Source organism: Myxocyprinus asiaticus, chromosome 27 (assembly GCF_019703515.2).
Source record: "Myxocyprinus asiaticus isolate MX2 ecotype Aquarium Trade chromosome 27, UBuf_Myxa_2, whole genome shotgun sequence".
In the NCBI taxonomy this organism is placed as follows: Eukaryota; Metazoa; Chordata; class Actinopteri; order Cypriniformes; family Catostomidae; genus Myxocyprinus; species Myxocyprinus asiaticus.
In genome coordinates this window covers 40,611,593-40,639,332 of record NC_059370.1, presented here as the reverse complement: position 1 = coordinate 40,639,332, position 27,740 = coordinate 40,611,593, and the positions used below count along the sequence as shown (strand labels likewise).

The window sequence follows — 27,740 nt, the reverse complement described above, 5'->3', positions numbered from 1 at the left end:
CAGCATGATCAGACTGGTCTGATTTGCTGGTTTTATTGGGGTTTTGGGCACTTTTCTGCTTGGTCATCTAAGCAGCTTTCGAACCACGCTGCCAAGCATCCATCTATCGAATCTCCGCTCTCTTCCTAACAAAATGGACGAATTACTTCTCAAAAATAAGGAATTTGAAAATTCAGCTGCATTGTGCTTCACAGAAACCTAGCTGAGTGAAGCCATGCTGGACAGTGCATTACATCTACTGGGCTTCCAGCTGTTCAGAGTGGATCACACCGCAGTGTTAACGGGGAAAACAGGAGGCGGTGGAACATGTTTTTACGTCAACGAGTGTTGGTGTACAGATGTAACAACGCTGAAGAAGATGTGCTGTCCTAATTTAGAGGCGCTCTTCATAAATTGTAAGCCTTTATACTTGTCGCGGGAGTTTTCCTCGTGTATTCTTGTGAGTGTTTGTATTCCTCCGCACATGTGTGAATGCAGCGCTGCAACAGCTGGCTGATCAGATCACAGACATGGAGCAGCAACACCCAGACTCACTTATTATTATTCTTGGAGATTTTAACAAGGCAAATCTCACATGTGAACTGCCCAAATACAGACAGCACATTACATGCCCCACCAGAGACAGAAATACACTGGATCATTGTTGCAGAACAATAAAGGATGCATATCGCTCTGTCCCATGTGCAGCTTTAGGACTCTCTGATCACTTTCTGGTTCATCTTCTTCCGACCTACAGGCAGAAACTAAAATCAGCTAAATCTGTAATAAAAACTGTAAAAAGATGGACCAATGAAGCAGAGAGGGAACTACAAGCCTGCTTTGACTGCACTGATTTGAGTGTTTTTGAAGCTGCAGCCACAGACCTGGATGAACTCACAGATACTGTGACATTATATATCAGTTTTTATGAGGACATTTGCATTCCTACTAGGACTTATATAACATACAACAACAACAAACCAAGGTTTACAGCAAAACTCAGGCAGCTTCGTCAAGCCAAAGAGGATGCTTACAGAAGTGGGGATAAAATCTTGTACAATCAAGCAAAATACAGACTGACAAAGGACTACAACTACAAGACACCATCCCCCAACACTGTAGAGAATCAACAACTGGCTAACGACCTGAATGTGTTTTACTGTAGATTTTAAAAGTCCAGTCACACAACCCACACCCGCTCCGACCTTCACAGCACACAAACATGTACACCTCCTGCCACCACCCTCCTCCCCTCTCCTGCAACTCAACATGCACTTAAGATCTGCGAAGAGTATGTTGCCGGGTCTTCTGGAAACAGAAGACAAGAAAAGCACTGGGCCCAGATAGTGTTTCACCAACTTGATTCAAATTCTGTGCTGACCAGCTGGCCCCCATCTTCAGACAGATCTTCAACAGATCACTGGAGCAGTGTGAAGTTCCCTGCTGCTTCAAACACTCCAAAATCATCCCCGTCCCAAAGAAACCCAAGATCAAGGACTTAATGTCTACAGACCCATCGCTCTGATGTCTGTGGTCATGAAGTCATTTGAGAGACTGGTGTTGGCCATTCTGAAGGACATCACTGAACTCTTCCTGGATCCCCTTCAATTGCTTATGGAGCAAACAGGTCTGTGGATGATGCAGTCAATATGGGACTGCATTACATACTTCAACATCTAGACAGACCAAGGACTTATACAAGGATACTATTTATTGAATTCAGTTCGGCTTTTAACACCATCAACCCGCTCTCCTATGGACTAAATTAACCCAGCTCCCTGTTCCCGGCTCTATCTTTCAGTGGATCACCAGCTTTCTGACAGACAGGCAGCAGCTAGTGAGAATGGGGAAATTCACCTCCAGCACATGTACAATCAGCACTGGTGCCCCCCCAGGGATGTGTGCTCTCCCCACTACTCTTCTACATCTACACAAATGACTGCACCACCAAGGACCCCTCTGTCAAGCTCCTGAAGTATGCAGATGACGCTACAGTCATCAGCCTCATCAAGATGACTATGAGACTACATACAGAAGGGAGGTTGAACATCTAGCTGTCTGGTGCAGTCAAATTAACCTGGAGCTGAACATGCTAAAAACAGTGGAGATGATTGTGGACTTTAGGAGGGAAACCCCAACATTAACCCCGCTCACCATCCTGAACAGCACTGTGGCAGCAGTGGAGCCATTCAGGTTCCTGGGCACTACCATCTAACAGGACCTGAAGTGGGAGACCCACATAGACTCAATTTTTAAAAAGGCCCAGCAGAGGTCGTACTTCCTTCGCCAGTTGAGGAAGTTCAACCTGTCACAGGCGCTGCTGATACAGACTCTGCCCTTCTATAACTGTCTGGTTTGGTTCAGCTACCAAGTCAGACATCAGAAGACTTCAAAGCATAGTTCATACTGCTGAGAGGATTATTGGCACTCCCCTACCCACCCTGCTAGAACTATACACATCCAGAGTGACGAAAAGGGCTGGTAAAATCACTCTTGACCACATTCACCCACCACACTTCCTCTTCGAACTGTTGCCCTCTGGCCGGCTACAGAGCACTGAGCATCAGAACAGCCAGGCACAGGAACAGTTTTTTTTTTTTCCCCTCAGGCCATCTACCTTATGAATGCAGCGTTTATGTATATACGTTGCATTCTCTTGCACTGGAAGCTTCTGTCACCATGACAAATTCCTTGTGTGTGTAAGCATACTTGGCAATAAAGCTCATTCTGATTTTGGTCAGGCTGGGAGACCAGCTAGACATTCTTAAACAAGTAAACCAGCTTTGGCTGGTTTAAAATATTTTATTTGTACACTGGTTTTGAAAGGATTTTGTGCAGTTGTCTGCTGGGTCACACTGGGATGCCAGCAAGACCAGATGAAGATCAACTTGGCTAGGCTGGGAGACCAGCTAGACCAGCTTATACCAGCTATGACCAGTAAACTAGCTTCTTTGCTTTGCTGCTTTGCTGGTTTTAGAGTGATTTTGGGCCCTTATCAGTATAGCCAGGCTGACAGACCAGATAGACCAGCTTAAACCAGACTAGAAGAAGTCGTTAAATTAAAACCAGATTAAATAAATACTCAAGCCCATGCCAATTAAATGCATTGATATGTTTAATCAATGAGCAAGATTTGGAATGGATCTAATTTCTCTGTTTACATCTGGATCATGGCAATTCCAGTGCACAGTCAAATCCACAGGCATTAACATCTGCTGTTCAGTGGCAACACATTCTATTTAAGTAGGTTGCTACACTTGATCATCTAGCATCCCCAATCAGTCATGTTTCTGTTCAGCGATAACAGCTGAACTGTTTTTACTAAGATGTTATTGATTATAGTTTATTCCATTTTACATCTGAGAAGTCATATTGCAAAGAGAAAATGGTTAGCTTCCTGCCACCTCAATAAAATCAATAAAACTAGACAACCGTGAGAAATATAACAACAATAAAAATATTAAAATTGTATTAGTTAACGCATTAACTTTGGCAGATCAAAAATACTACAACTAAAATAAAAACAAAATAAACTGAAACGAGACAACACTGATAAAACTACATTTAAACTAGCAATCATAGAGTGAAAACCCACAAAAATAAAACAAAACTGAAATGGACAAATTGAAAATAAAATTTATTTGGGGTGCATTTCACATACAGTGACAAAACTCACCGCATAACCGCCATAGTACGATGCATTGTTGTAGAAATTAACTAGCTAGTCACGACTGTTTCCCTAAACCGTGGTAACTACTGTATGTCGCACATCCATTATTCGAACCACGTTGGTTGAGCTGTCGTTAAAGACATTACACAGGTTTGGAGTAATAACTACCGCAAATTTAAAGTTATAATAGCTCATACACGTACACCAGAAAGCCATTTAATGGGAGAAAGCTGATGAAGACACAAAAGCGGCACACACTTTGGAATGCGACGGATGCATTGCTCTGCAATAGATGGGTTTCCCTCTACATTGAACTTCGCTGTTCCCCCGACGCACTTGAGCATATATGCACATGTGCACTCTTCGAAAACATATTAATGGCACTTATACAATATGTTAACATAAACACATAAAAGCTATGTTCTCCAATAAAAACCATGTGTGATAAAGTGCTTTAGCTTAACAGCCTTCAATCCCTTAAACGGCTGCACTCGCATTTATGTGACGTTTCAGAATGCCGCTTTCTACAAAACCCTAGAATAAATAATTTTCTTAAATGCATGTAAACGTGGTCAAAGACTTGACAGAATGAAAGATATAGAAGCCTCAGTGATGTCAAATGGTGTCCACACAGATAACTAACAAGAAACTATGCTTCTAACCACAGGTAAAGAGCTGTAGTTCCAACCACATGGCTGTGCGATGTTGCTTGTGAATGTTCGTTAGAACTACAGTTTCGGGAAACACCAAATCTTTGAACTATGTTACTAACGATGGAGCTTGCGACCATAGTTGGCTAACGATGCTTTTGGGAAATGTATCCCTGATTGAGAATCCATAAGACAGGCAGGAACACATTGACTCTTTATGTTTTATGAGAGTGGCCTTATCTTTCCCTTGGCATCCACATGCCAGAGCCCCTCTGTTCAGCTCTGAGGAGAGAAAGTAGAGGTGGATGGTGGGTTATGGGACTGTAAAGGCCAGTGATTGTGTAGCCGAGGTTGGGCAGGCAGGGTTGGGAGACTGGCAGAGAGTCTGGACACACAGACAGCCTTGTTAGATGGCATCCACAGGGAAGGAAATAGAGGAAGACAGACTGGCTGATGTCAAATGCTACTACTGCATTGCATCATCACCTGTGGTTTCCACCCTGCCTTATTGTCTTCCTCCGTTACTAGCGATGTTAAGCTCACCCGTAGGAAAAAAGAATCACAAATGAGATCTTGTTAATATTTCAATTGTTTCTCTTAGACAGCAATGAGATTAAAAGGAGACTTATCTTAAAATAATAGTTCAATCAATAGATTAAATTCTGTTATTTATTCATTCTCATAGAACACAACAGGTGAATTCTTTTCCACTCTTTTCCATATATTGAAAGAGAATAAGGACTGGGGCTGTCAAGCTATACAATAACAATGGCTCATTTTGAACAATTACTTTTTACAGTATTTATTCATCTTGGTTATGTTAATTTATCAAAATGTATCATACTATTATTCATTGTTTGTTTATGTTAATTAATAATGCATTAATGTTAACATACTGTATACAACTTTTAATGTAAAAAATATTAGTATGTAGAAATAATCATCAGCCAAGATTTATAAATGCTGTAAAAGTAATGTTCTTTGTTATTTCATTTTAACTAATATAACCTTATTGTAAAGTGTTAACAATTTTAAAATATACTATAAAAACTGTAACTAAAATTTGCACTTTGCATGAAGTTATTGATGTATTCATTGTATTTATTTTTGAAAACATTATTTTAAAAACATTTTCACAGCTGCCTAAGTTTAAGTTTTTCCAGTCATGTTAGTTTTAATTTTTATTTCAATTAATGAAAATGTCTTCATTTAGATTTCCTTCACAATAATATCACTGATCTAAATTCCCAAACTTCACACCCCCTCGCTCCAGGGAAGCAATTTGCTCTTTCCTGGCCTTATCCTCCCACACATCCCGGTCCCCATCAGGCTATTGAATTCAGAAAAATATGGCATTTGAAAGGAAAAGGGGCTGGGCAGAGGCGGAGAGTGAATTCCTGAAAGAGCGGCACTGCCATTTGTATCACTGTACAGTCCTCTCTTCAAAGACAGTCGCTGGCCGCCTCAATGATGTGTCTGGGAAGTTGGGGGGAGGCTAGAACAAGAGCGCTGTTTTTAAGACTCTCTGAACACTGAGGCCCATTCACATCTCATTGCTGCTTGCTCTCTGATGGAGGGGCGGAAAAGAAGAGGCCACAACTAGAGGTTTGGCAAGTGAGATAGATGTGCTTCCAGCATGCAATGAATGGCATGTGAGAAAATATGGGATGAGGCCTGGGTTTTTTTCCCACAAATTGCTGGGATGGTCTGCATACACATCATTGTAGACTGGTTGGTCAGACTTTCATTACTGTAAGAAACTCCACAAATCTTTCAAGCTGTTGGGGGGAGTTCACTACAAATGAATTGGTGCCACTAATTGTGTGGTTAATATGCACACACTGTCTGCTTTATTTTAGCACCTGATTCACTAATTGAATTATGCAAAGAAGGTAACGGCACAAACAAGACCAGAAATGTTTTGCTGAATGCAGTTTGCATTGCACAATTCCCCATTTTGCAGGTCATCGGACATCTGCATCTGGATAAATGCCTAGTTTAATGCTCTTCTCTAGCATTTGATCAATTGTTTGATGAATTACTGCTGCGATGATTTTTGCCATCTGCTTTCCAAGTTTTGTGAATACAGTGCAATTTATACTAGGCCTAATTTTTGCAGAAAGGCAAAAAGAAAAGAATGACCTGAAGAAAAGAATGTGCTGAAAAGAATGACCTGAAGAAAAGAATGTGCTGAAAAGAATGACCTGAAAAAAAGAATTTGCTGAAAAGAATGCCAAAGACTTGATTTAAACCCAGCGCAGGGCTATTTCAGCGCATTTAGCACTAGGTAAATCAGATTTCGGGGGCTTAGTAAACAAGGGACCATTCAGACTGATGCATTCTTGCAATAAAAAAAGCTAGATGCAAAACAACAAATCAATGAGAATGCAAGTGTTGCATTTTTAACAGTTGAAGTTTTTTAATTTCACAATGCGTCTTAAAAACATGCTGCTTTTTTTGCGATGTTTAAAAAAGCAGCGAGATGTAGCACAATGGTCAAAGACATCTGTCTAGGACATGCTTGCATAGAAAAACAATTAAAAACCAATGCAGACTAACACAATAATATGTTCACTGTGAACGCCCCCTTGAGACCAGTGTCAGAAATGGACTTTTACATGAAGGGGCAATATTAGCCCCTTGGATTTTATTTTAATTTTTACCTATATGAGGGCATATTCTTTTCTAACCATTTAAAACATTAACTCTGTCTCATCAGTTTATGTCAAATACTTCAATTTAATCCATTCATTATTACAAATTCTGAAGAGTGAGAGTTTATTACCTCTTACCCTAACAATAAAAGGAACATTCTGGGTTCAATACAAGTTAAGCTCAATCGACAGCACTTGTGGCATAATATTGATTTGAAAAAAAAAGAAAAAAAAAAAAGAAAAAAAAAATTTATTTGATTTGTCCCTCCTTTTCTTTAAAAAATAAAATCAAGGTTACCGTGAGGCACTTGCAATGGAAGTGAATGGGGCCAATTTTTGGAGGGTTTAAAGGCAGAGTTGTGAAACTTATAATTTTATAAAAACACTTACGTTAATACTTCTGTTTAAACTTGTGTATTATTTGAGCTGTAAATATAAATCATTGTTTTAACAGTCGTTTAAGGGTTTTAGGGTTTACGAAAATTAGAAATGAAAACTTTACACAGAAAAGTTTAGTAAGTGATTTTATCACACTAAAATCATGTTAGCATGCATGTTGTTTACATCTTATGGCTCTACTTTTGAAACAGTGAGTATTTTAATGGTTTTAATGGTTATGGATTTGCCCATTCACTTCCATTGTAAGTGCCTCACTGTAACCCAGATGTGAGCTTAAAAAAAAAAAAAAAAAAAAAAAAAGGATTGACAAGTTGAAATACATTTTTGTGGTAATCAATATTATGCAACAATGCTGCCTGTACTGAACCCAGAATATTCCTTTAAATCATCATTAATTTATTTTTTAATTAGTGGTCGACCGATATGGGTTTTTTTTAATGGCCGATGCCGATATCCAAAGAGCAGGGTGGCCGATAGGCTGATACAATGCTGATATATCACAAAACTTAATATAGTAAATAACAAACATATAATTGCTAAACAAAATAAATAAATAAACTTATTTAGCACTATATTTACTCAATTTCACACAAAGCTAAAAAAAATAATATTGTATTTTAAATAGTAGACAGCAGTTTCTTAAGATTTCCATTTAGTCATCAAATTTTAGTAATTTATTTGCCCATGAAGAAATTGTTCATATATTAGGAAGGAAATAACAGTACACACAGTAGTCCAGCAACCATGGATGGCATGTGCGCATTAACAATCACATTTTCTCAAAAAATACCAAATCAAACCAATTGTACATACAGTGCATAGTGAATAAGACATTTACTTATAGCACACATGAAGCGCTTTTACCTTGGGCTGCATTATTATTCTTTTTATTGATATTTGCCTTTTTATCATTAGACAAGACAGTTAAAAGTTACAGGGAACTGTTGAGGAGAGAGAGGGAGAATGAAACAGGTGAGCACTTTAACATTATGAGCTGCGTCTGCTGCAGCTCTGATATGCGGACCGTTTAAATGACACTGTGTTGCACACCGGTCTATTATTGTAATAACATGATGGCACGTAACAACAAAAAGAACCGTGACTGGTCATTTACATGACTTAGCTGCTTCACATGCAAGCGGGTGATTCTCAGCGCCCTCAAGAAACAAACTGGCCAAACGGGAAAATTTATCGGCTGATGCCTATAATGAAAAAAGTCATACTATCGGCCGATTTATCGGCCTCGGCGATATATCGGTCGACCACTAATTTGATGCCATAATATGTTATATATTATAATATAATATGAGTATGTTAGTGAGTACTATAATAGAATATTAAGAACTATATCAGATGTTACAAAAAAAACAAAACAGAAGAATTCATTACAAGGGCATTTTTTGCCTCACATTTTGTGATTTGTATGATTTGTTTATAATTATAGAATTGCATATTTTATCGCTGAGTACGCTAGTGATTGAGTGATTGGCATGGAATTTATGATTGCAGATATATGATAGGACAGTATTAGATGTATGTCATACTTGGATTGAAATTAGATGAGTGCCTTTTCATCTCCGAGCTCTTAATAGCTGTAAGAGCTCTTGACGCACGGCTTCTCAGCCCAAACTCTTTATTATTAAATCACACAAAGCGCAGTGTGTGTGCACCACAAAATATATTTTTGCCATTTTGATTTTCAATTCAGCCAAAATGAGCCGTTGATGAGATTGCAATGGACATGCAATTTATAACGCATTAAGTGTATTCACCCTAAAGACATAAAAACCTGTCATATGTATGTGCCATGGTGGAACGTGGCGATGCAAAACCCATAACGTTGATAAGCGAGGATAAATGACCCAGGATATTTGGGACTGATAAAACAGATCGCTTCCACTAAAGTCCCAAGTCTTTAGCAGTATGCAGCAAGTGGCGCAAAGTAAATCAGGGTGCTTATGGCCCAGCTGTTTGCCATTCTGTCCTGTGACAGTGCTTCTCTTAATATAATTGCATGACATGCTCTCTCCGGGCAGCCAGGAACCCTGTGAATGACAAACGAGTGGTGTGCATTGAATGGCCCCACTTTAGTGGTGTACTTCCCAAACAGTCACATCCAGCATTGATTGCCACTGAATGAAGGTGTGTCCACTGGGGTGGGGGCCACTCTCTTAAGACATCTCAAATACAACGAAAGGCTTTTACGCTAAGTGTAAGCTTGTGCATGAGAGCTACAAGAGTACGAAACTGTTGCATACATCAGACGGGGGTTTATCAAAGCTAATCAGTCTAAGGGAGCATGCATACACGGTCATATTTTAGAGCATCTTCAAAGTGCCGCTCAGCCCTGATCAAAGGTGGTAGCTTCACCTCTTGATAATAAGAGGCTTTGGGGGGGGAAGTCTTTAGTTCAGATGTTTGAAGAAACGCAGTGCAGAAACTCCCAATGCAGGTGTAGTGCCGGTACTTGCAGTCAAACTGACTGCTTTGATAAAAAAAAAAAATAAATTCTATGTCATTGTCCTATTTCTAATTGTTTTTAAAGGAAAAGTTCACTTGCAAATGAATAGTGAAATGCTATACTGCAAATTTTCTGATGCTATGCGATAGTTGGCTTCAGAGTGTTGCATTTGCGATGCAAAGGACCAGGGTACGAATCCTGAAGAGCACACGAGTTGACACCTGAGCCGAAAGTAGTCGTAAAATGTAAGCATGTTTTAGACACTTGGGAATGCACGAAATGTACAAATGAGTGGAAATATTTGCATATTCAAAGCATGCACAGAACGAGGCTGTCTGACGTGCTGTCCAGGTGACAGAGTAGATGAACTGAGGGCAAAGCAAAGGACGGACAGCAGTGCGCAAACCGTCCGATGGCTTTAATGATGAAAGAAGGTGAGGAAATCTCTGGTGGGGGTTGCTCTATATTTAATGTGGTCATACTCCAGCGTCAGCTCCCGGCACCTCAATGTCATGTCATTGTTGCTGTATCGATCGATATCTGTGCGTGTGTGTGATCTGGCCAAAAAGTGTTTTACAGTGGTGGAATCTGAACATGTGTGTATATATATATATATATATATATATATATATATATATATATATATATATATATATATCATCTTAGTCATTACTTAGTCTTCTTGTCCAGTAAAAATAAATAAACAGCCTTAGAGATTAAGTGTTTAATTTGTTATATTAAAAATACTTGCTATTCCCAGCTTGAGATGCAGATACAACTTAAAGAGATAGTTCACCCAACAATGAAAATTCTCTCATCATTTACTCACCCTCATGCCATCCCAGATATGTATGACTTTCTTGCATCTGCTGAACACAAATGAAGATTTTTAAAAGAATATCTCAGCTCTGAAGGTCCATACAATGCAAGTGAATGGGTGCAAAAATGTTGGCTCTCCAAAAAGCACATAAAGGCAGCATAAAAGTAATCCATACGACTCCAGTGTTTTAATCAAAATCTTCAGAAGTTATATGATAGGTGTGAGTGAGAAACAGATCAATATTTAAGTCAGTTTTTACCATAAATTCTCCTCCCTGCGCAGTAGGGGGCATATGCATGAAGAATGTGAATCACCAAAAACAGAAGTAGAAGAATGGGGAAGTGAATGTTTACAGTGGAGATTGACTGATGAACGCTTCTGAAGACATTGATTTAACCATTGGAGTCCTATGGATTACTTTTATGATGACTTATGTGATTTTTGGAGCTTCATAATTTTGAATATTTTGATAAAAAAGCCTGTTTGTAAAGAGTCCTTATTTTTGCCACTAGTGGTCAAGAAATTGCATACCTTTTAAAACAAGATAAATTTACTTGAGAAGCAAAATTGCATAAGATATCAAGACTTGTTTTTAGAGAATATACTTTGAATTCAGCTTATTTTTCATTATCTTTATTGGGAAATTGCTTTTTCTTGTTTCAAGCATAAATCTAACTTAAATAAGTGTTACATATGCTTATATAATGAAAAAAATAAAAACGTGGTAATTTGTAAATGGTGCAAGACTCAATTTAAGATAAATTGTCTGAAAATAAGTCTTACTGTAATATATTTGCAGTTATGCATCTCAAGTGAATTTATCTTTTTTAGGATGTATGGATAACACTGTGTAACAAATTATTATTATTTTTTGTATTTATGTATTTTGTGTTCCTGGGTAGTAAGTGTTATTTCCTAATTGCTTATGCTTCAAAAGTATAGAAAATGGGTATTATTCCCCACAAACTTTGCTTTTGTGACCAGGACAGTGATATTTTGAAATGTACTTATTTCCAATGAGAAAAATGGGCGAATTTGTCTTTTCGTTCACATAAAGTAAAAAAAACAGTACCCGTCTCTTCCCCTGGCTCACTCACTGCACCTCAAAGAGGATTACAACAGCATCAAGACCTTGCTGGATGCCTTGAAGTATGATGAGTACGGCTGGAAGGTCATAGGAGACTTCAAAATGGTGGCATTCCTGATGGGTCTCCAAGGCAGTTTTACCAAGTTTCCCTGCTATCTCTGCCTTTGGGACAGCAGGGACACCAAGGCGCACTACCACAGGCAAGACTGGCCACAGCAGACCGAGTTCTCTGTGGGGAAGAACAACGTCAAGTGGGAGCCACTGGTGGACCCCCAGAAGGTGCTAATGCCACCACTGCACATCAAATTGGGCCTTATGAAACAATATGTCAGAGCTCTAGATAAGGTGTCGGCAGCCTTCAAGTACCTTCAAGACTTCTTCCCTAAGCTGTCTGAGGCAAAGGTCAAAGCTGGTGTCTTCGTCGGACCACAGAAAAAGAAGGATTTTGGATTCATATGTTGTTTTTTTCTGACTTTATGGGAACGAAAAGACACAAATTCGCCCATTTTCTCATTGGAAATAGGTACATTTCAAAATATCACTGTCCTGGTCACAAAAGCAAAGTTTGTGGGGAATAATAGCCATTTTCTATACTTTTGAGGCATAAGCAATTAGGAAATAACACTTACTACCCAGGAACAAAAGGTGTACATAGTGTAATTTTACTGGAAAACAAGACAAAAATACTGATTAAGGATTTATTTATTTACTTATTTATTTATTTTCAGTAAGCATTCGCCTTCTTTCAGTCTGCATTCTGAACAAGAGTGATTTTTATCACTATATGAATAAATCCAAAAGCTCTTACAGCTAAATCTGAGTTTCATCACCTGATGTTAAGTGCTATTGATATTGGAAGTCACCTCTCAAGCTTTTTTTCTAATTTGACATGTTCCATTCCACTCAAGAATAATTGTATATTGCATTATCATCGAACTGAGAAGTACCATCATCACAAGAGCCTATACGATGCTGCAAATGCATAGATTGGAGATTACAGAGAATAGACATATACAGTGTTCTCATGCAGCATCTATCTATCCATTTTCTATAGCCGCTAACTAATTTTCTCTACATGAGTGTGAAATCTTGTACAGGACTGTAAATATCCTACATTCAAAAACATTACCAAAACATCATCATGAGCAATAACAGGCAGAAAAGAAAACAAGAATGTCAGTGCAACCTCGGTATGACCCCAGTGGTTTGTAAATCCAGTTTAGTTTTATTATTTATCCCCATGGGAAATTTGTCACATTAATAGTGTCACATTAAAACATCAGAACACACTAGTCAATAATAAAATGAGAGAAGAAATCAGTATTCAGGTCAGGAGCAATGGAGATTCATCAAAATATACTTAAAAAGGTACATACATCTCTCAAAATTAAAACATTTATAGAATAATTAAGTCAAAAACTAGAATGAATTTAATCTGCCAACTGCAACAAGGAGGAATGAGTTCCTAAATCTTTTAGTTCTGTATCTATGACCTGAAGGCAGTAGATCAAATTCTTTATAAAGTGGATGATCAGAGCAATCGAGTTTTGAGTTCACTTTCTCAATTACTTGTTTGTTATAGATTTCCTTAAGCTGAGCTTGTTACACTCCAATTACCTTGGAAGCAGTTTTAACAAGCTTTGTCAGCCTGTTATTACTGGTCAGTGTAATGCTATACCACACCACACCACACCACAACAAGAGACAACAAATTCTATGAAACTTTGATAAAACAATATCATTAAGACATTACATACTTCTGAACCTTCTTACAGATGGCATCACAATTCAATTTATTATCAATAATTGTCCCCAAATACTTACATTCACACAATATATAGTTGTGTGGGGAACAGAGGTGGCAGACTTTCGAACATCTGTAATCATATCTTTTGTCTTGGATGTATTTATTGTCAAACAACAACTTCTACATCAAGAAGCAAAGTCCTCCACCACTGGTCCATGAGTAGGGTGACCAGATTCCTGCTTGTGAAAAATAGGACAGCCTCCTCCCAGCAAAAATAAAATTGACATATCCTTACCTAGGTGCAAATCAATGCGAAGTAGAGGGTGCATCCGCATCTGTAACTGTTGTCACCTTATACTTTTCACTGGCAGCAATGTTTCTCAGTGTGCACTTGTCTTTCAAGATTTTTTCGTAAAATGTAGAGCAGTCCAATCCAAAATTAAGACATACGAAAAGCATTGCCTTCATGACTGTTACACTGATTCGAGATTTATCCGGTGTCCATGCTGCATTCATTAATGAGAACACACGCTCCACAGATGCAGATGTCCCAGGCAGGCATAAAACAAACTCCACGACCTTGGCTAAGACTCCGAAGTTGATGGTCTTGCTCTCCAGCTCACGAAAAATGTCTGTCCATCTCTCAGACACGGCTGTCTTGTTCATGTTCCACTCAGTGATGCGAAGAGTGACAGTGTTTTTCACGCAAGCCCATTCATCAAAGAGCATGGTTTCGTCAATCAAACTGAGAGCGGGGATTCTGGAGTAGAAGTGTTCGAGGCTGCTCTGAATGTCTTTCCACTCTGGGATGTCTCTCAGTAGGGCCCACTCAAGTTTTTTTGTGTTCTCCAATGAGTGGCTCCAATTTTGGAGGTAATCCACTGATGCTGAATAAAAGTTTCTCACTGCACAAAATAAATCACCAGCTTCAACCAGGGCATCCAACTGCTTTTTAATGTCAGAGGGTATGGACGATTCCCCCAGCCTGGCCTGCAAAACTTTTCTCAGTTCATGAATGTGCAAAGCTATGGTCGTGAACAACAGAATGATAAGCAAAAGTCCTTCACTTGCGTGCACCTTATCAGATTTGGAACTTCACAAAAAAACAAAAACAAAAATCTCTAACACTTGGTAAGGCACACTTACTTTTAGCAGCATCCACATGCTTTTTTGTATGAACATGCTGCGCGATGTTGGTGCAGCCTCCATGGGCAATGGAAAAGCGAGCTCCACAAATCTCACACCTCACTTTACTAGGCTCTGTCTGTGACTCCTTTTTTAGAAATGTAAACTCTTTTTGAAGATCCTCATTAAATGTACATGCACGCATCCTTGACATCATTCCAGCCGCAGTTTCATCTGTTTGCTTTTTTAAACTGACTCTTCAATCAGTTCACTAACTGGACGTCTATTGACAGGGGATTGTGATTGGATAGTTTAATCCAATCATGTACTTCAAATATCATGGTGTGATTTTATTGGTTTTACAAGCCACATCCTTGGCTACCTTTGATTACTCATGTGACTAAGAAAGCTGCATAGGCAAGAGAGTAATTTTAGGAGGGGGGAAATACGGGACAAAACACAATTTTTTCAGAATAAGTCGGGACACTAGTAAAAGTGCTTAAATACTGGATTGTCCTAGGAAAAACGAAACGTCTGGCCACCCTATCCATGAGACATCTCGTCATTCTCCAAAAGACTCACAATGACTGTATCATCAGACTTCAGAATACTGTATGTCTATTATCATACCCACGTCTACAGTCATTAGTGTATAAAATAAAAAGTAAAGGAGAGAGAATACACCACTGAGGTGAAGCCTATGGAAGAATATAACTTAGATTATAGTTCACCATTAACTTTTGGAGTCCTGTTCGATAAAAAATTCACAATCCAACCAACCAGGTTATGATTTAAATCAAACAGTGTAACATGCTTCTTTGCCTACACACATGGTTGTATAGTGTTATAGTTTTTCTCAATCGCTTTGGCTCAATTCTCGAATGAGTTTATTTTTTTCAAAACATTAAGTTCATATCTCTGAACAATTAGTTTTTTGTTCACACCAGATTTAAATGTCATATTTATTTAAGCAATTTGCATGTGTTTTTGGCATATGTGTGCAAAAGAGTAAGTTCAATTGTCTACAATTTGCACAATAACTAAATGCACATGGCTTGCTGATTAAAACTGATTCTCAGTAGATTGTCATACTCTTCACAACTTCTTAACATTCTTTCATCATGTGAGCCAACACATGCAAAATGATCCATTCAATTATCAAAATCTGTCAGACACACATGTATATTCCATAAATATCTATGACATGGAATGTTTGTGATGTCTGCTAAATCTCTGGCCAGACCAACAAGAGCAACAGGATGTCCACCGAGAAGATGGTAACTTGCATTGTTACGTACTGTGAGGACCGCAGGGTTTTTTATTGTTGCAGGTTTTTTTTTTTTTTTTTTTTTTTTTGCATGGATGTCATTTTCTGTTGACTATATATGACTTTACATGTAAGCAATGTGTACAAATTGACATGCAAATGTGAATTTTCTGTTTACATGTAACACGTTGCTACAAAAATACATTTACTGTACACATACAAATGTGCATATCCTTTTTCTGTGTACTACAGTATTGTACATTATTGACTTTTCCCAGTAAACTTTTACCTACTGTTGAAATCGGTATCTAAAAAGCTTAGTGTGACACACAATAGCATTCATCTAGACAAAACTGATATTCTTGTATAGTACAGAAAGCAGTCAGTGTCAACAAAAAAGTAGAACAAAAATTTATTTTGTATATAACAAACATTTCCAGGGTTGACTGCCATGGTGAAAAGACATCTAAACATTTTGGCCAATACGGCTCACATGATGACAAAAAAACGTTTCATTTTGGTGGCATTGGCCAATTTACTGACACAATAACTAGGATTTGAAGCATGAATTAAATGTTTTGTGCAAGGTCAGCCCCCCCCAGCCACACACACACACACACACAAGCCTTCTACAACAGCCTTGCATAAAACCATGATGCGTGAAAACATCTTTTAAAAAATCTTAATTGCTTTGCAAAGAAAACATTTGCTGCTGTATTTCCAATTAAAATACATCCTCATACCATGAAGAATACTGTATATTTTTAAATGTAGCCTGTGGCTTGTTTTGTCTTCTGTAATAATTCAGGGTCTATTTTTTTATTTTTTTATTTTTTTATTTTTTTCATTATCATGAATATCCTCAATTTGAAAGGAAATGTGTTCCTGTACATAAAAGAATTGCTGCCTGTATATAACAACATCTGCTGTGTGTTTTTGTTATATCCATAAATGGCTGGCTGGCTGGCTGGCTGGCTGGCTGGCTGGCTGGCTGGATGGCTGGGATGGATGGATGGATAGATAGAAAGAAAGAAAGAAATGGATGGATTAATGGATGTATAGATGGTATAGAAAAAGAAGCAATGTAATATCATTCAATTCTGATATGGATACCAATCTATTGCACATCTCTAGTTTCAACACATATATACAAGTCTGCAACATACAGTATTTGGGTGATCTCTGGCTCCCAGTAAGTAATCTCATGTCAAGCATGTCTTTGGTTGTGCATATTAACAAGTATTTGAGAAGAAAAATGCGGCAATGTGTTTTGCACAAATGTAAGTGATTTCAGCATGAGACTCCACATCAGTTTAAAGTGACATAATGAAGTGCAAAATGTCTGATAATGCCCTTGAGATGTGCAGGACGGCTGTTCTGTTTTAAACCTATTTTCCTTATCTTTACACGCTCCTCTGTGCAGGAAGAAACATTTAAAAAACATGCTTTATTTGAAATGCTAATATATTGCATGCTGTTTAATTGATTTGTTCTTGATGAAAGCACAATAAAAATGGATCTGGAGAACAAGATGGTTAGCTTTCCTCTCCGACAGTGGATAAACAGCACTTACCCTTACTTTATAATGTCCCAATCCTATTACATAATAAACAGGAGTTACAGTACTGTCACTTTACAAGCTAACATGCTAACGTCAACATGCTAGACATCGATTTGGCATCACATGCAACTGATCTGTGAATATTTACCCATTATTCATGGCCCCTTGATTGTGGAGACAACACTGGTTATGTTTGGAATAGCATATATAGCACATTTATACATACTGTACAGTATGTTATATGGCAGCCTTGTTGCTGAGTTGTGCACACACAGATAGAGCACAGCGCAACTTCAATAACTCATGTCCCACATGCAAGGGCGTAGATTTGGCTTGAACATTGGGGGTGTTGCAGCGTGTTGAATTTACATGTTTCAATTCATCATAGTATAAATATTGGGGTGGTTGTACTTGCTTGTTTTGATTATTAGTGGTCACTCCCCCATCCCTCCAGAATCTACACCCCTGCCCACATAAGAAGCATCTTTAGTGCTTATAAAGCAAGCTGAATATAATAAGGTTGCTGCATCACATGATGGAAATATGTATGGACGTGGCTGCATTAGAGCGTTAAAAGAAAGGTGCATCTTAAATATATATATATATACATTGTTTTTTACGTGTTGTATTGATGACACCGCATTGTTGGTTAATTGATCGATGCATCAGTCCAGATCGATGGATCATTACACCCCTAGTATACACTGAATACTTCTATGTTATTAATGGAAAACTAGTATACTACACAATATAAAGTATATATAATGAGTGATAAAAATGTTTTTCCGTCAGTTCATTCCTCACACTGATATTGTCCTGTGCATTGCATTGTGGGATACAGAATATTGCACAGTGTGCGCTGGTTGGACACTGCACATTTTTGGCAATTTAAGTACAGTATGTCATAAGATATTCCATGCATTAAATTTGCATACTGTACACATTACACTGTATACAGCAGAGTAGTATAGTAGTATGTTTTTCAAAAAAAGCCCATCTCTCCCCTTCTCTATTTCTCTCTCTAATTGTTTCTGGCATACACACAAACACACAGTGGCATTCATGTTAACACCAGCCCTGCAATTTGAGGCATCCCCTCTGGAGACATCAGGTTGTCAGAGCTAAACATTTAGTGTCAAAGTGAAGACTGGAGGCAATCCAGATAAAACATTTAGCCTTTGCGTATCACAAAATAAATTTCCCAGTCACTAGTGCTAATAATAACTCTTTTGGGATGTTATGTGTTGATTAACATTGTTTCAGTCATGTCACTGCATTCCCAGATAGTAAATCTGTGTCTTCATAGAGCTGATGTGAAAATTTGTAAAGTGCATCAGTCTCAGAAGCTTCAAACCATCTCCAATTTTGGTGAAATCAAGAAGTGAAATCAAATAAAGCGGTTTTGTTTTGTGAAGAAAACTGCTAAAGTTGACTGCTAGCTGTAATGTACCATGAATGTCCTACATCTATAAATATAACAGGAACATTTAGTATTTAACGTATTTGTCATTTGGCATTTACTGTCCATAAAGAGTTTTGTGAGTCTTGAAATATTTTGTTTGCAGGTAGCAACAAGAAATACCACTTGGACTCAAATCCATGAATTTGTTTGTCAAGAACATTAAAAAAGGTCTCTCAGTTCTCTACAAGTTCTTTTAATACCATGTAACCATTCTCTGTTTTAGGGTTCCTCAGCACAGGAGACCAGGCTGCTAAAGGGAATTATGGGCTTCTGGATCAGATTCAGGCTCTGCGTTGGATTAGCGAGAACATTGGTTATTTCGGCGGCGATTCCAATCGCATCACTGTTTTCGGATCAGGCATTGGCGCTTCTTGTGTGAGTCTGCTGACCCTGTCACACCATTCTGAAGGTAAGAACATTTAATTCCATAGAAGAATAGCCATAGTACTCAGCAAATTAAAAGACCTCTTAATAGTCAACTCTCCTATATGATATCTACTTTATACGATAAAAGATAAAATCATAAGATCGAAATGGAATTTTTTGGGTATTTTGTGTTCTGTCAAGAGCATCTGTGGTACAGAAATAAATGTCCACTCGTCCTCATCAACTAATGCCAACTCTAAAATGAATGAATAATGTGTTTACCGTAATATGTTTACAATGGAACCTTAGCAGGTAATTGTAATTACAATATGCAATCATCACACTGTTTTGAAAGTATACACTTGTTAAATATGCTAACATCGTTAAATATGCTAACATGAGTTAGCTTGAGATTGTTGTGATAGAATTGCATACCAACCCTATTCGTGCAAAGTTATATCCAATCTTTCAACTCATGTCATGACCAGCTAAAACCAGCATGTGCAGTATATTTGGTAAAGCCAGAAATGGACATGGAAGGACCAGGTGCCGGATTCATGAAAATGTTCTTAAGAAAAAATTAAGAAATTTATTAGGATACATTATAATAAGTAAGAAATAAGTAGTAAAAATATAAGATGTTAGAAAATAGTTATTTAGGCAACTTTAAGGCCTTTGCACATCAAAGACGATGTGATTATGAGAGGTGAATCGCCAATAAATGGCCCTTTCACATAAAAAAGCGATGCGAGTGATCACCATTAACACATTCACGGCTTTACAATAGGTGGCTCAAATCGACAAGCAATTTTACCCCAGTATGGTAGGTGGTGAAATGCACCTGTTTAGCTGGTCTGCCCTTCGCCCATCACGGATGAGAAGAACAATAAGTTTACAAGCAAATGAGTTCTCTAGCAAGGAGATCAGATCAAAAAAAAAAAAAAACTGATTTATCAACCAGCTGCAGCAGCACTGATGACTTTGTTTTAGATTTGCTCAAAGAGAGAGAAAACATTTGAGACACTTTCACAAACTATTTCAGTTCACCTGCTGGACAAGTAACCCCTTACAAAAAATTGAAAGTAGCTGCAAAGTTGCCTCAAATTTGCAGCAAATTTGCCACTCGTTATTTTCACATGCAAATTAGCTTTTGATTCACCGCAAATGTTTGCCAGAAGTTTGCTGCTCTTTGTCAGTTTGGCAACAATGGACAATTTGCCCAAAGTTTGCCGCAAAACTAATTTGCATGAGAAAATTATCAGTGGCGAATTTGCGGCAAGTTTGTGGCAAATTTGTCAAGAACTCTCGGTTTTCGTAAGGGATTTCGTAATTTTTTTTTTTTTTTTTTTTTTTTTGTGCTGAAATCATGTTTTTGTTCTGTCCCTATACCAATAAATAAATACATACTGTATATAAAAATGTAAACACTCCAATAGTGTAAATAATGCACACAAAACAAAATTCTCAACAACAAAAAAAAAAACCATCTTCAGTCTTACTCATTATTAGATACTTTAAAACTTAACGACAGCACAGCTGTTAAATGATAGCACAGGAATACCGATTACATAATTCTGTGGAGACACCACAATGTTTTTGGCAGTTTGATACAAAGATATATATGCAGAGTTATTTGGTGAAGAAAAACACTTAAGATCAAAGTTGTTTATTTAAAAAGGTGATACGAAGGCAAAGATGCCGCATTATACAGTAAAGTAAAGATTGTAAAGATATAAGATAACTCGCCTAAGATTAAAAGCAAAGTCAAAAAATGCAGCAATGTGGAATGCATTATGAAGTCAATCCACGTAGGATCAGAGAGTTGTTTTTAAAGGGGATGTAAGGCAGTAATGCAGCAATATTTTTTACATGTTAAGAGAACCCATATAAGAATATATTTTTTTTTTTCGGTTTTCAGGAAATAAAATGCACGTCCTTACTGCTGGTTCAGGATTTCTTCCTCAAGTTACTTCAGCGTTTAATGTTGGTGGTCAAAACAGCTGTCTGTGCTTTAGAGCCACCACTAGCTCTGGTTTTGTTAACTGCAACAGCTTCTGATATGTGACCTAAAGCTGATATTTTATTGATCAGGGCTTTAAAAAAAAAAAAAAAAAACGCATTGTCGCCGTGCAAATGTTCACTCTAGGTATGAATGGCTTCATAGAAATTCATTGTTTTGATTAAAAATGTTAAAAGTCACCTTTGGTGTGCAAAGGCCTTTACAGCCCAAATAATAAACTTTTTTTTTTTTTTCCACAGACAAATTAATGTACATTAGTGCTTTAACAAAAATACAAGCTTCATTGTATTGTATAATTCATTTGAGCTTTTACATGCTCAAAAACACCCATATGCTTTCATTGTAAGTCCATTACCGTAAAAATATTTTGTTTTATTTTTTACAAACTGAGGGACGAGTCTAAATTTCTGTGGTAATCAACAGAATGCCACAGATGCTAAGCCTAAATTGAGTTTAACCCAGAATATTCCTTAAATGTCTATTCAAAGCTAAAGGGAACTACTTTAAGTGACACTAATCAATGGTTATACACAGCAAATTATGGATATCACATTTGTCTCTATTCATTTGTTATTGACTAAGCTGTTTACCATGGGTGCTACATTCATAACGGACAATATAAATGATGTGTATGTTGTTCAGATGTGCCGTTTTGCAGTTGACAGCCTGTTTGAGGGTTTGCATAAAATGTCAAAGTGCTTTTAACTGATGCCTGTGAAGATGGACGTTCTCTTACAGTGAATTGCAAACAAAGTGTGTAAATTAACATGCATAGTTATGTATTTATGCAGCTGTAAGGAGGCGGCCGTTTTTCACAGGACTTATCAAGGTTACATTTATCATCTTAGCAGCTGTAGCACATCATCGGAGCTAACCAGAGATGTAAATCTAGATCATGTTCTCAAGAGGGTTTTTCTGAGATGTAGGTCACAATTATGAGAAAGTCAGTTGGCCTTGTGGGTTTCTATGACACCCAATTGACTGTGTTGAACTTGAATATGTTGAAACATAAAAATTAAAGACAAATGTTAACTTCAACCATCAATTCCTGTGAGAGAAATAGTTTAAAAAGATAAGCAGTTCTGTTCGTAATCTTTGTAAGAAGAGTTGTGGCTAGGTTTCTCTAGAAAGTGATAATAGAAGTTTCAGCTAAGATGTGGTCTTTTAAGCTTCCTGTTATGAATATTGTTTGTGTGTGTGTGTGTGTTTGTCTGCTCTCGTCTGTTTGAATCAAAGCATTATAAATTGCTTTGATTTACTTTGGATTTGGATTAATTTATTTTACTATAATGGCTTTTCTATTCACATTATTTATATTGCTGAGCTTCATGTAATGTGTTGTTATTATTATAAAGTCACATCAACCATCTCGTTCCTTTCGCGGTAAATTGGATATTACTGATGCTGTTATTTCCCCTGAATAGAAGTGTATGCCTTACTTGGTATGATGAGATAAAAAAAACAAGCTAGGAGGGAACTAAGGAGTTCTGGCAGCCTCTATAAACTATCAGGATCCTTGAAAATTGAAACAGGAAGCCTGCTATTGTGAAAAGGGGTACTTGTTGCAAGTGCTGCCAATATCGGTCAAGCTCTGCAATAGTTCTCTAAGCTGTGATTTTAGCCATCAAGGCAAGATGAGAAAAGCACTGCCGAATGGTGATGGCAAGCTTAGAGGAATGCAGTACCAAAGAATATATAAAGTTAACGTTTGGCAATATTACCAAATTAAAGGGATAATCAGATTAAAGGGATAGTTTACCTAAAAATTAAAATGCTGTCATCATTTACTCACCCTCATGTTGTTTCAAACCCATTTATCTTTCTTTCTTCCATGGAACATAAAAGGAGATGTTAGGCAGGGTGTTAGCATTCTGTTTTGATTGTCTACTTTAGATGTATAACATAGGCTAAATATGGAAAATTACTCAAAAGATCATCGATATCAATTTTTGGTGGCATATATACTACGAAAACATTGATAAGAGCGCTAGATTTAAACTGACGCAACCTCTGGTCGGCGATCCTAATGAGCTATGTAGCTACACTACCCAATTTTTGTGACAGTACAATATTAGCTGGCTTTGTGTGTTAATTAATGTGACTAACCTTTGAGAATGTGTTCTTCCTGAAGTTTCTGCTTCTGAGGGCACAACCAAATGTGTGCACAAATGGCACGGCGGGTGCCATCATGTTTCATGGGACCCGCATAGACATTTCGGGGTCAACGCGGAAATACATAATCAAATTCTATGATAAGGGTAATGACACACGGGGAAATGTGAAGCAGTAATACAACCATACAAATAAAACACAAATTCTTCCTTTAAGATATTAATAGTTAAGGTTAAAAGACTGAAATCGAGTCTTGAGACGAGTCTGAAGTCTATTAAAATCTAACTCGTGTCCCCATCTCTTGTGAACTGCATTTTTTAATGTATTTTTTAATAACCTAATATATTTGGACAAAAAAAAAACATAATCATTACATCATTAATCCAAAGTCATATAAGTTTGGAACAACATGAGAGTGAATAAATTATGACAGAATTTTTGGGTATAATTTCACTATAAATAGACATCTTGGTGATGTATTTATGCTATATGGGAAATGATTGATCTACAAAAGGTACAATTGCTCTTTTAGTAGGGCAAAACTCAGATTAGATTCTAATCAAATATATTTCATACACTGTCCAACTATTGGACATCACAAATCTGAGGCTGAAATCCCATCGCAGGTGAGTCCCACCCATGGTGCAGGAGCCATTCACATTTACCCTGACCCTGATCCCCAGGAAAACACAATTACATGAATCCCATCATCTGAAATACCAAAGGCCCAGATCAAAAAACACTTCAGCTCCATTTTTGCAGCACAGTGCAGTGTGTGAGATTGAGTGTGATGCTTGTTTGGCAAGTATGTGTATTCGTGGTGCTGTTAATGAGGCCACAGTGACCTGTCTCCTCCTCAAAGTCTGGCTCGTCATCTTATGGGTCATGCTGCTCCCACATGGAGCTCACCCTGTCTGGGCACATGGCAGGCCAAGAAAGAGGGCTTAATCTATCAGCCCACTCCACCACAGGAGTCATCCTGCCTGCCAGGCCCACGCTGCGGGATGGATTGCGGGTGCATCTGACTTTCCTACTCTATCATCAGGTTTCAGGACACTCACCTGTCTCGCTTCTTGATGGAAATGGAGATCTTACGTATAGGGAGAGGACACAGTTGCCCTGGTTCTCATCTGTACGTATGGGGTTTGTTTGAGAGGGGCTTGGATGTGATCACATGATCTAGCAGCCTTGTGTCTGCAACATGGCCAGGTCAGTGCGCCTACCTCCCTCTGCCGAAAAATTCCATAGATAACCTTAACGTTGGCAAAGGATCAGAGGGATCACATCTCCAGATCAGAATGTCATAGAGACTTGTGGAGTGGCTCTGCTGACACGGGACAGCAAGCAGCCTTTAAATATCACTCTGGCAACTGCCTAGCTAAGCCCTAGCAACCATCTAGAGCACCCAAGCAATGAACCCCATAGGCTTCTGTTGAAAATGGCTCAGAGGGATACTGTATCTTCAGATAAGTATGTCATAGAAACATGGGGGTTCCCTTGGGCTAGCAAACAGCCATTAAGAATCACCCTGGCAACTGCCTAGACACACCCTAGCATCTTGGTAGCAGAACATCATAGAGACAGGGGTATGGGCTCTTTTGTCTCAGGCCACCAAGCACCCTAGGAATGCTAGGAACACCCTTGCAACCTGACACTATCACATACTAGATAGGGTCTCTAATGACCCTATATATTTTTGGTACTCAAGACATTTTTTATTTTTTGGTGTGTGTGGTATACTATTCATAAGAGAAAAATTGAGGAATACTAAAGAAGTGTGGGCACAAATCCAGATAAAGGATGTGGTAAAGGGGGTGGAATGAGGTCCCGGGTCAATAAAGACCCAAGGTATGTGTTTTGGGGTGTTTTCACAATTGTCAGGTTTGGTTCGATTAAAACGAACTCTGGTGCGATTGCTCTGTTAGTGCGGTTCATTTGAATAAGTGTGAACGCTGCCATCTGAACCTTGGTGCGCACCAAACAAGCAGACCGAGACCCCCTGAATAGTGGGTCTCGTTCCGCTTCCAAATGAACTCTGGTGCGGTTTGACTTATATATGAACGCATGGACCAAAGACATCTAAACGGACCAATAACAGGATGTGATGTCACAAGATGCGACCCTACTGTATTTGAATCTTTGATTTCAAAGGACAGAATGCTCAAGCATACCTGGTTCTTCTCATCATAGGAGCTATGCTGCCCATTACAGTTCGGTACAGGCGTCGGAACTGTCGTCTCCTTGCAGCTTATCTTTGTTTGTGTGTGCAACGGAGGAATTCCTGGCGCTGTTTTGACTCCTTACACATTTTATTAGCTCTTTGTTTGTCCTTAGCTGGTAAAAATACCACCATATATACATAAATCCAATGAGCACATTTAGCCCAGCAGCCAGCATTGTTTTGGATGTTTGGCAAGTTCCGTCACAAAATATACATTATAAAAGCTGTCCAATCAGGTTGTGACCTTATCCTTATGCCTTTTGTTTTGTATCCTTAGGTTCGGTGTTAAAAATGCCAGTGTGAATGCTAAGCGAACCAGAACTAAATGTATCATTTTCTTCATCCGTATCAAGTGAACCAAGAGAACTGAACTACAAGTGTGAACACAACCTAAGGGTTAAACTCAGAAAGTCAGAATTTCCAACTTCCTATGAGGAAAAGTACATGGGAATGCCCCTTAAAGTCATACTTCTAACTTGAAAACTTGTACAGAAATCTTCAACTCCAAATTTGCCTAGATGCACGTGGCACACAGGTAGATTTAGCTAACAAGTTAAAGATAGACATTCACTTATTATTATATAATACACTTCACTGAGTCAAATTTCCTAAATTATTCTGTCTTTTGATTAGTGTACATCTGTACAACAAATGCTAGTACTGTTGCATCGTTTATCAATTTAATGCTAGGAGATGTCTTGTGACAATCAAACACCTGCTAAGCTAACGAGATCAGTTTTGTTTGCTTACACGTCATCTTCCTAGCATTTGGCAATGGAATGCCTTTATTGTCACAAATCGGAAATATCAAGTAGAAATTTCCCACATCTGACGTTGAATGGAACGCAGCATCAGTATCACCATGGCACCTGCCTAGCAACCAGATGGAACAGCCTAGCAACCGTATAGCAACATCCATATCTCAGCACCAGAACGTAGTAGAAACGTGGGGATCGGCTCTTTTGACTTGAGGCAGTGTACTGAAGCCCTTGGTGGGACATTGTGGTGACGAGTTTTACCACAGCAAGTACCACCTACATTTTCTTCAGAAAATGGCACATTTACATAAATTTTCTTCAGAAAATTTGCCTGTCTAATTAGTAATATGATTACTTTTTCCATGAAGTAAGCAGTAAAGTAAACTTGGCAATGCAATACTCTTGACTTTTAAATGACAAAATAGATTGTTATATTTCTCATCTGTAAGTCACTTTGAGGGGAAAAAACATTTGTTAAATGAAAATGTAGAGTTAACTATTTTAGCGAAGTAATTAGTAATCTGTTGTCATTGCCTTCTGATATTATGGTTATAGTTGGGTTCTGCAAAAACCCTCTTATCGTCCAGTCTTTCCTGTTATTTCAGGAGTAGGTTCAGGGGTTAGGTTTGGGGCTACATCAGGACTAAATTTAGTTGATTTAATTGTTGTCCCAGGACAAATAAACAATGTTCATCCAGGAACACATCCTAATGGGGCAAACCACATTAAGAAGATGCTTGCAGAGACAAGGATGGAAGGTCATGTAATCATATCCAAGCCCCTCCAACTCAGACCCCATACATAGAGATATATAAAAAAATAAAAAAAACAGGCCACCTGTGTCCTCACCCTGGGGAACCATCCAGTGACTAGTCTAGCAGCTCTTTTTTAAGTCCTGCTTGTCATTTCTGAGTCCTGGCTGAAGGACTGCCACTGCATCTTCTTCAAATGCAGTTCAACAGCCTCCTCATCTCCTGTCTTTCCAGAATCATTGCTTCAGGAGTGAGAGTGGGTGAGGGAGAGAGTGTGATGGAGAGAATAAGGACTTCTAAATCAAGGACATTACCCAGTAGCATGTGTTATTATCTATTTGGCATCAGGGCTGGCTCTAATTAAACATGGAGATTTGCCTTTTTCTTTCTCTCTCCTAATAGTAATTATGATGTCAAATGAGAGATGGCTAACAGGCTGCTGCTGGAATATTAAGCAACTGAAACTTTAGCTGTGTGTGTGTATTGGGGGGATGTTGGAGGGCTACCAGCAGTGTTCTGAAGGTCATCGGGCGTCTTTTTTTCTATTCCTGTAACTAATCAACCTAAAAGCCCCGCTCTCGAGAACACGCTCCCTTTTTAATGGAATGTCTCATACATTAAAGGGGGCT

The 27,740-nt window shown here is 38.2% G+C and overlaps 1 protein-coding gene across 3 annotated transcripts in view; it reads left to right on the top strand.

Annotated features, from left to right (window-relative positions):
• The window catches only part of LOC127417556 (neuroligin-3-like), a 242,388-nt gene that overhangs the window by 131,082 nt on the left and 83,566 nt on the right, over positions 1–27,740 (top strand). For all 3 annotated transcript variants that reach the window (XM_051657557.1, XM_051657556.1, XM_051657555.1), the window contains one exon: positions 19,106–19,291. In XM_051657557.1, coding sequence (XP_051513517.1) covers positions 19,106–19,291 — 186 coding nt within the window. The remainder of the gene's footprint in view (positions 1–19,105; positions 19,292–27,740) is intronic.